Consider the following 10,956-nt stretch of genomic DNA (forward strand, 5'->3'; position numbering starts at 1 on the left):
AAAGCTTCCCCCCAAAGAGACTCTGGTAAGGAAGAATGACTAATCATACTTCTCACCATATCCTTAAGAGTTCGGTTTTCGTCGCTCAGCAACACCATTCATGCTAGGTTTGCCAGACATAGTGTATTGTGGAACAATTCCATACTCTCTGAGGAAAAGCGCAAATGGTCCTGGACGTTGTTCTCCTGATCCATCATATCTGCCATAGTATTCACCACCACGGTCAGATTTGACAGCCTTAATTTTCTTTCCAAGTTGAAGTTCAACTTCAGCCTTGAAAGACTTGAAAACATCCAAGGATTGGGACTTCTCATGTATAAGATATAGGTAGCCGTACCTAGAGTAATCGTCTATGAACGTAATAAAATAATGTTGTCCATTCCAAGAAGCCATAGGGAAAGGACCACATATATCCGTATGTATTAGTTCTAAGACATCTTTAGCTCTTTCGGCACCTAATTTCCTTTTGTTTGTCTGTTTTCCCTTTATGCACTCAACACAGACCTCAAAGTCTGATAAATCTAAAGGGTCAAGAATTTCATCCGACACAAGTCTTTGAATTCTTTGTTTAGATATATGACCTAAACGTTTGTGCCATAAGGTGGCTAAATTCTCTTTTAATTTTCATTTTGTACCACGTGAATTTGTTTGCAGTATTTCATTAGTGGAAATGGAAACATCAAGCATATACAGATTATCTATTAAAGAACCAGAACCAACAACATTTGAATTTTGATAGAGACTAACTTTATTATTTCCAAAAGAACAAGAAAAACCATGAGGGGTCATAGCCAAGTGAGCACTCTCAGTCTTATCTCTCTGCAGCCTCTCTTCCTCTTGCACACAGTGAGATATAAGCTCATTAAGGGACCATTTGTCCTTCTGAATGTTATAACTCACTTTGAATTGCCCAAATTGTGCAGGAAGAGAGATCAAAACCAAGTGCACGAGTAGGTCATCACCAAGCTCTAACTTAAGTGCCTTGAGTTTTGATGCGAGATTAGACATCTCCATAATGTACTCCCTTATGTTCCCTTTGCCTTTATACTTCATGGAGATGAGTTTAGCCAAAAGGCTACTCGTCTCGGCCTTTTCATTATTGGCAAAGACTTGTTCTATTTCTTCAAGGAACTTCCTTGGACTTTCACCCTCAGATATAGAGCCCCGAAACGCATCTGGAATAGAGCGTTTCATGATCATCAAGCACATTCGGTTAGAGCGTTCCCATTTCTCAATTTTAGCCTCATCGAGGTTTTCCGCAGTGGAAATGGGTTTCTCCACACGAAGTGCCAGATCCAAATCCATACAGCCGAGAATGATTTCTACGGCTTCCTTCCAGACCTTAAAGTTTGTCCCATTCAGCAGTGGGATGTTACTGATTTGAGCAGAAAAATTTGCAGCATTGGTAAAAGACACTGAATCCATATAACAAAGAATTAATAACATGTTCAAATATAAACAAACAAGTCATGTAATATATTTAAAACAAGACATGTTCACATAATAGACTCATCACAAGATACCTAACACAACATCAATATCTAGTCTTTGGACAGAGAAATCAATTTGTAAGTGGTACTCTCAGTGTAATGATCAAATATTAACAATTAGTTCTGTCAAACAATAGCCTTTCTTTGGACCGACTATTATTCACATGAAAAGAAACTTTATAATTGTTACATATTTATCATTACATGTATGTTATTATTTTGCCAAATTGTGTCTTCCTTTGGGCCGAACACAATTCGCATAAATAATCTCATACTCATCTGTGTAATTCAATTAATTTCTACAATAGATGTTACTTTGGCAACATATTGCATCAATTAATTCACAATAATTACCAGACAAAAGAAAAAAAAATATGGATCTTATGAAAAAAATTATAATCTTAATTAGAAATTTATAATTTCTAACATCCTTGCCGTAAAACAAATATAGCAAATGTACACCCATCCGGCCATCCCCAAATCACTAGATCACCAAATCATCATACCAGATCACAGTACATGCTAAGTGTAATGAGTAAAATTAAGCATCAAAAAACTGTATTTGTCCATTCGGACACTTCTAAGTTCTAACAGTGAAAGGCATACTTATACCAGATCAAACACTGTCAATACATTACTTCCAAAATAAGAGCCACCTAAACCCATTTGATATTAATATCATCCAATAAATAGGCGTTAAAGTGAGGAATAAAATCAGTCCCAGTATTATTTAACCACAATTACATTATACAAACAAAGTTAGCATTTCACCTATTTTCATCAGATTATCTTCACGGACAGACCACATTCCAAATCATAAAAATATTTCCTTGATTACCATGCTTCATGATTAAACCCTAAATCCTCAATCTTTATAACATAACAGTAGAAACATAATTCAATAATACCCAAATTAAAATTAGGGTTCATACAATATTGGAGAAAACACCTTTAATGGAGAATCATAAAATTCAGAACCTACACTCTGATACCACTTGTTGGAAATTCCTTTTGATTGGTGAAATACCAATACTAGGATCTTGAATTTAATGATTCTCACACACATTTATGAATCAAAGGGTGCAGTGTCATACCTGAATCCATGTTCCTGGATGTGCTCCTTTGTTCTACGTTTCTGAAAGAGGTTTTGTGGTAAGATGACCTTCCTCAACCAAATCCTTGATTCCTCTTGGGACTTGCGTTTTCACTCTGATGAGGAGATGAGAAAACTAAATTTGATTTGGTGTATTGGGGACCATAACCTTCCTGATGTGTTAACTAGTAGGGTTCTCATTATCACCTATGGATTAACGTATCCACCCATTAAGCCCATATCCGTTATAACCTTTTAGAAATCTAAGGGGTGTCACTAATTAGATCACTTATAATGTAACCCCGAAAATAAATAGCTAATATCATTATATCAAATATATGATGCCCACCTTAATTATAAATTAATAATTTCTAACATAGAAACCTCAACCAAATACCATGTCAATCCCAAATCAAGGCATCAAGCTACCCATCAAGCAAATCGAATAGAATAAACAATATTCATTAATGTAAGTATCTATTTTAGCCTAAACATTATTTCTTTTTGTCCCCACTTGCAAAAAAAGCAAAAGACATTACCATCTAAAATAGTTAGTAAATTCCTATAATCTTGCAATGAGAGATAGCACAACCAAATCTATCGACAGGTTAGTTTCTTGTTTGTCTTTGGACTTGCAAAATTTTGTCAGTCGCCTCAGTTGTACTTTCTAGCCACATGTGCATAAACTTCCGTATAAACCTGAATTGCTCAAGTTAGGCAATGTTATGATCTAAATACGAGAGCCTAATCTAAAAGATTAATCTATTAGATGGAAGAACATTATGACTTAAGTACTATTCTTAATAGGCAATGTTTGCTACTCTACTCAATATGTGACTCTTAACATTGTCGTCTCCTTTAAGGGTTGACATTCACGGCGACTTTCACTCTATCGATACTGACCAGATCGTAATTCTTTCTCTTTTGGCAGCTTCATTCACCTATCAGTATATGATAATGTACCTCAATTTAGCTTATAGGTAGCCCCTTCTGTGACACAACTTTCAGTGAAAGACATTAATTGTGAGGACTTAAGTACATAAGGAGAGTCCAACCCAAAAAACTAGTCTATTAGTTGAGAGAGTATCACGGCTTAAGTACCATATTGAGATTGTTGTTCTACTCAATGTCAGACTCCCAGTGTTTTAAATTGCGGTTGCGATAACAATTGCGGTTACTGCGATTGCAACCGTTGTGATACGGATTATGGCTGTTGCAGTGTGAATTATTTTATAATTAAAAAACTATTTTTGAATTTGATGTGGCCTGATATGGTCCAGATGCGGTTGGGCGGCTGCATCAATGTGATTCGGAACACCGTGTGATGCAGTTGCAGCTGCATCATAATATTGCAGCGGCTATTTAAATCACTGGGGACTCCTAACATACAATCAGGCCATAATTATAGTAGATTATGATAACTTAGTTGTTACTTGACAATAACAATTATCCATTAATTAATAATACAATCAACCTAGTGCATCTTGCATGAATTCTTCTGGCTTGGACAGTTAGTTCAGAAACTAGGAAGGTGCCGAGCATGGAGATTGTCATGCAAGACTCTTTTCTCAAGATTTGACTCTGGCTTTTGCTACTTTTTCCTGCTAATGAAGTATCTTCTGCCACAATCAATTATGTATAACACCAAGTAAATTGTGCTGCAACAGTTTGTCTATTCAACTATTTTTGCTCAGCAGCATTATACACCCCATGTCCCCATACATCAACTGCATATTTATTGAAATATGGTATATCTTGATATCCATCATACTCACATCATCTCTGCTACTTATTATGAGTGTCAAAAGCAGTGTTCAAAAACAATTTTCATCTACTATTATAACAAAATAAGTTTCACTACAATAGTCCTACACAACTAGTGCGCAGTTAAACACAAGAGGAGAAGCTCATGCTCAGCACCTTGAAAACTATACAATTCTAAGGATATACGGAAGCTCCAGCCTCCGATCAACCACAAATTTCTTTAGAAATATCAAGCTTCAGATATATATACATTGTGCACTTAATCCAATTCTAAAATAATTGACACCTTCCCCTTCAGAAATTGCAATGCTATGCAATGTGACCATTATAATATATTAGTCGCTACATATAATGTGATCACATCAATTCCTCATTTAAACTTACAAAAAATTACGACATAGTAACAAACAGCACATAGACATTCCTCATTTTCCATAAAAAGTAATAAACCACAATTATGGTCCCAAGTCCCAACATTGTCACTGACCCAGATTTAAAACTTGGGCTAATTCTAATACTACTTCTTCTTTCCACCTCCCTTAATGCCCTTCTTACGAGAAGGGATGATAATCTCACCTTTGAGAACAGGAATCTCCATAAGATGAGAAAGCTCACCGAACTTCTTACGGAACTTCTCAACCTGATCAGCATCAACCACAAGACCAGAACGGTTACCAAGATAGAAAGGATGGTTACCCGACCAAACATCAACCACATACTCCTTCTGGGTCCCACCGGTCGTCATCACGAGCTCATTGTTGCAATAAACCTTAGCATCGTCGTAGAATTTAGGGTGAATGTCCTTCTTCCGACACGTTACAACTGAAACAAGTCCACAATTTCCCACTGTCTTGTTTACCTGCAGTGATGAAGAGAAGTTAAAGTTTAATGAAATGTTTGGTTACAAAATGAAGAGTTAAGGATTAAGTTTTTGATTTAATTAATTGCTTACGGATTTTATGGGAACTGGGAAGAGTGGTTTTGGTTGGAGAAATGTGTTGGCGAGACACTGCGCCATTTTCCAGTGATGATAGGAATGGGAGATGAGAGGAAGGATAAGATTATGTGGAGGTTGGGTATTTGAGGCTGACTCAGCCCATTAGCTATAGATGGGCTAGACCCCAAAACACTCATTTCCATGCTACCAATTTCATATCATATATGTCGGAACATATTAGATGTCCCAAAAAAATATTTTATTTTATATATATTATTTATAATTGGTTAAAGAAAATATAATTAAGTTAAAATTTTAATAATTAAATATTTTTATCATTAATCACAAAGAGTACATGATATGAAATTGGTACATATCAATTTATCCAAAAAAAATTAATTATCAACTATGTCCATATTTTCTTCTTTTCGGTAATTCATGTTATCCCTTTATTTATTGGTACCTGTTGATAGCAACAGAAGTGCAGGTATTACAAGTTAAGTGCATACATGACTTCTTTCATAATTTTCATATTTGAAAAGATTTATCTGTTGGAATAGTTTTGCCTAAAATAAAATAGTATTAACTAAAGCAATTTAGTTTATAGCTCAGAAAATAACTATTTGCATTGCATAGTTTGCGGTTTCTCTCTATACATAGTATTATTTGAACAATACTTTTCAACATCATATTTTGTCTTGAATATATATTGGCTTAGCAAAAAATCTCCATAATAATATCACAACAACAAAGTTATCTCAAATATATGTGAGAAAATTAAAATTACTGCATAGTCGTTTATACATATATGATATTATTTTTCTTTGTATAATGATTTCTGCATGCAATCAGAAACTTATGTGTTTGTAAGATTAAAAGAACACGTCAAAAGGGGAGCATGTGTTATAGCTACTTTCACTCAAAACCATATGATTTTGTAGCCTCTCCTTACAAATGAAACAGAGTAACAGAGAGATTTGCCAGATTTCTCGTTAGTCCTTTATAGTTTTCACTTATCATTACATCTCTCACTAACATTGAACATTCTCTCTAGTGCACTATCTCAACTACCACTTTCATCACATTTATTTAGTCCTAGTTCTAGTTTCATTCAAACTATACTAGTCAAATTTTAATTACTATGAAAGAAACTGATATGTTTATATCTCATTCATCTAAACCTTTCAAAATATAAGTGATAGTAATACTAACTCAGCTATGGATACAACTTTTACAACCTTGAATTTCAGTGCCAATCTAGTGAGTAAGGGAGTTGTTAGAAATAGAAGCAGTGTTTTCTGGGGTGAGGGTACAAGGGGAAGCCTCACTAGTAGTTTTTGTAGTATTAAACCATGCAAGAGTTCAAAAACTAGAAATTTCAAGCCTGGCTTTGCATATGCTGTTTACACACCAGATGTGAACAAAGAGTCTGTGGTAAATAATTAAATGCAATACTATGTTATACATGTATGTATGTTAATTTTTGGAGTTATGTTTTTTGAACATCAAATTTTGAATATGGTATTGATACCGTAAATATTTATTCCTATCTGTAACTTTTCATCTCTGTATACACACATTTCAAAAATATAATAAAAATGGCGACCCCATGATTGCACGAGGGCTTGACTTAGTGGGGTCTGAAAAAGGTACATTATACAGTCTTATCTCCTCAAAAGAAGAGACATTTTTCAGGATTTAAACTCGTAATCTCATGGTCACTAACTTGTGATTGGAATGTTAATGTCAAAGCCAAGTTTTTTATATTAATGTTACTTAGTTTGTTGGTCAGTCTAGATGCTTAATTGCAGTGCTGTGTTTGGATTTTTATTTCAGATATTCCAGGAACCCATTTTTCAGAGTCCAAAAGCAAATCCAGAGAACGTAGCTGCCATCATATTGGGTGGAGGCGCTGGAACTCGACTCTTTCCACTTACTAGCACAAGAGCCAAACCTGCTGTATGATTTACTGACATCGTTTTCTTTTGATGTTGTTAATCGATTGATTACTCTATGTTAGGAGTGGAATATTTTAGATACGAAGGTAATCCTAATTCAGATAATGGAGGATACAAATGAGCACACTATTGTCACATTTAGATATGTTTCTACATATTTGTAGTGGATTAACAAATCATCAAACTGATTTAACCACTTATGATTTCCTATTCAACCAGGTGGTAAATTGGCAAACATATTTGCTTGATAAATTAAGTGCATTTAAAAGAGATTGCTATAAGTGATTTTTTTTCCCGTGTATTGGACCGCCCTTTTTTATCAATAGTTTCCTTTCCTCTATGGAAAATTTCTGAATGCGAAACAAATATGCAGTTATTTATTATTAATAATTTCATCATGTTTGCAGGTGCCAATTGGAGGGTGTTACAGACTAATAGATATTCCTATGAGCAATTGCATCAATAGTGGCATCCGAAAAGTATTTGTTTTAACACAGTACAACTCTTTTTCCCTCAATGGTCACCTGTCTAGGACGTATAATTTTGGAAATGGTGTGAATTTTGGAGATGGTTTTGTGGAGGTGAGTTAATCTACTATTCGTGATATTTCACAGAGGTAAGATATATATATAAGCAAGTTTGAAGAAATTTATCAATGAAGTTATGCATTGATCACATGGAAACAGGTTTTGGCTGCTACTCAAACTCCTGGAGAAGCAGGGAAGGAATGGTTCCAAGGGACTGCTGATGCTGTGAGGCAATTTATATGGGTTTTCGAGGTAAGTATTTTGTATGCTAAAAACACCTGCTTAGTATCGAATCATTTATATGCTGCTCTATACATATCAGTTATTGTCTACCGACATAATTTATGATAAAACATTATGACATTGTTTGAACCATATAGGTGACTTCACCTAGTTGAAAAATGCTTGGTCATTGATTTATTGTAGTAGTATGGAATGAATGTGTGCTTGGATTGCCATGCAGGATGCCAGAAACAAGAATGTTGAGCATATATTGATACTTTCTGGTGATCATCTTTGCCGAATGGACTATATGAAGTTTATGGAGGTACAACTAAGATAGTCCCTCATCTGAAATTACATTCTATACCATTTATAGTTTTCCAAAAATAATACTAATTGATGAGGGCTGCACTTTCAGCAACATATTAGGACAAATGCTGATATCACAGTTTCATGTGTACCTATGGAAGACAGGTAAATATATATATATATATGAAAAATATGTCAATTAAGGTATACCACCTTATTACGGGGGAAATTCATTAGACATAATGTTTATTTTGTTGAGTTATCTTTCAGCTGTGCATCTGACTATGAGCTAGTGAAAATCGATAGAAAAGGACGGGTTATGCAGTTTGCTGAAAAACCAAAGGGATCAGATCTGAAGGCAATGGTATAGTAGTAATAACCTAACTCTTGTATTTCATTTTCATTTTACCTTAATAAATATGGATTGTTTCAGTGCTAAACCATTGTCACCTTTTAACAACTGCAGTGCGTCGACACTAGTATACTAGGATTAACTGCAGAAGAAGCACACAAATATCCTTACATTGCATCCATGGGAGTTTATATATTTAGAACTGAAACCCTGCTGAAACTATTGAGATGGAGTTGTCCTTCATGTAATGACTTTGGATCTGAACTTGTGCCATCTGCTCTGAGGGACCACAAAGTTCAAGTAAGTTATTATGGATGTTCTTTTTTATGATCTTTGAATGCTCATAGATTTAATATTAACTTAATGTTTCTGCTTCTATTTGCATTTTTAGGCATATATGTTCAGGGACTACTGGGAAGATATTGGAACCATAAAGTCCTTCTTCGACGCAAATCTAGCCTTGGCAGAACAGGTTTGTTTAACCATCCTGCAAAGTTTGTTCAAATTCTGATTCATATTTTGAAAGGTTAATTACAATGACTATTGTATTCTTTAGTGCAACAGAAGCCAGAAATTAAATTTAATCATACTTCAATTCTATCATATGTTGCTGAAGAACTTTCAAATCTTTCACAGTTTAAGCAGTATAGTACCCAAGTTCATGCTGTAAATATTAATAATAATGGACTTGATAATATTGCTGACAAAAGTGTTATTTCCATTAGTGAAAATAAGTACACTTACTATATTACTTGCAGTCTCCAAAATTTGAATTCTATGATCCAAAAACACCTTTCTTCACTTCTCCGAGATTCCTACCACCTACTAGAGCGGTAAAATGCAAGGTTCGATCAAGAACTTTTAATGGTCTTCTTAAAGGATTTTTTGCTGCAGATGAATGCATAATTGGTTGTAAATTTTTACAGATTGTGGATGCAATCATTTCTCATGGTTGCTTCTTGAGTGAGAGCAGTGTTAAACGTTCTATTGTTGGTGTGCGCTCGCGTTTAGAGTCTGGTGTAGACCTTCAGGTAATCACTATACATTTTGTACTATTCTACACTTTTTTCCTTTATAGCCATCAAGCTCTGTTTCCACAGAATTTAGTACATTAACATTTAACTGAGATGAATGTATTTATGATCTTTGCTATATAGGATACCATGATGATGGGTGCTGACTACTATCAAACTGATTCTGAGATTAAATCTCTTCTAGCCGAAGGAAAAGTTCCCGTCGGTGTTGGAGAGAATACCAAAATCAGGTGTGATCTCTATTAATGAACACTAAACAATAGTCCAAGTTAAGCTCACTAGTTTACATGTCAGAAGTTATGACATCAAATTATTTAGTGTTTATTTCATAGTTCTTCAATTCTAATTTCTGCTGATTCTCCACTCCAACATTTTGAAGGAAATGTATAATCGATAAGAATGCCAAGATAGGAAGGAACGTGATTATCGCGAATGGCGATGTAAGTTCTGTTCAAAACCTTGATTGGAAAACTGCTGCATAAGTTTCTAACTCTTGGTATTTTTATTATCCAATCTTTTTTGTACTAATTAAAATATGTTAACTTCTCAGGGTGTTCAAGAAGCAGACAAGCCTGAAGAAGGTTTCTACATTAGGTCAGGCATCACAGTTATAGTGAAGAATGCAATAATTAAAGATGGAACAGTTATCTGAAACACTTCTAGTTATCCAAATTGCTGTTTTTACTGAAGGAGCTGATTTTAGAAACTAGTGGCATATAACTAAAAACTGTAATGAAGGAGAACAAAAAAATATCTCTTGTGTACTACAGTAACTCTCCATATAAAAATTCATCAATTTAGAACTCATTAATTTATTTTATAATATGCTGATGATAGTAAGTTACTCTCTATGCATGGTATTTGTTTCTATCGAAGTTCATATACTCATGAGAATTATATTTAAGACTAAAGAGCACTTCATTAATGACTCCATGCAATATATATATATAGGGCTATGCATATATACTATTTTTTTCTCTTGGATTATTACTATAGTCCTCAAGATTTTGTAACTGATTCTAAGTAACTGTCATTAGCTCTTCCAATTTTCATTATTTTACTTTACTGTTTAATGTTTCTGAGTCTTGTCTCTGGAGTATATCTTTCTGAGTTCTGTTTACCTTCTGAGACTCTTGAGCAATCAAACTAGGTCTTAACAATCTTGTTTGGAAAAGAAGGGATGAAAATGAAAGGTTTGATAGTCATTTTATATAAGTGTATTTTATGTTCTCAAACTTTTTTCTTCCCTTTATTATCATTTAAAAAACAA

General features: G+C 34.3%; 2 protein-coding genes across 2 annotated transcripts; one reads left to right on the forward strand and one right to left on the reverse strand.

The window, feature by feature from the left end:
- On the reverse strand, positions 4,641–5,434 carry LOC109357847 (50S ribosomal protein L31, chloroplastic-like). Its single transcript, XM_019601901.1, has 2 exons — positions 5,300–5,434; positions 4,641–5,206 (listed from the first exon to the last, which is right to left on the reverse strand). The coding sequence occupies exons 1-2, from the start codon at positions 5,363–5,365 to the stop codon at positions 4,865–4,867; spliced, it is 408 nt and encodes a 135-aa protein (XP_019457446.1). The 5' UTR covers positions 5,366–5,434; the 3' UTR covers positions 4,641–4,864.
- Positions 6,323–10,506, forward strand: LOC109357848 (glucose-1-phosphate adenylyltransferase large subunit 1-like). The gene is made up of 14 exons (XM_019601902.1): positions 6,323–6,718; positions 7,121–7,243; positions 7,650–7,823; positions 7,929–8,021; positions 8,233–8,316; positions 8,410–8,465; positions 8,571–8,664; positions 8,767–8,952; positions 9,044–9,124; positions 9,411–9,497; positions 9,579–9,683; positions 9,810–9,916; positions 10,066–10,126; positions 10,237–10,506. The coding sequence occupies exons 1-14, from the start codon at positions 6,503–6,505 to the stop codon at positions 10,336–10,338; spliced, it is 1,569 nt and encodes a 522-aa protein (XP_019457447.1). The 5' UTR covers positions 6,323–6,502; the 3' UTR covers positions 10,339–10,506.

This window comes from Lupinus angustifolius, chromosome LG10 (genome assembly GCF_001865875.1).
Source record: "Lupinus angustifolius cultivar Tanjil chromosome LG10, LupAngTanjil_v1.0, whole genome shotgun sequence".
Classification (NCBI taxonomy): Eukaryota; Viridiplantae; Streptophyta; class Magnoliopsida; order Fabales; family Fabaceae; genus Lupinus; species Lupinus angustifolius.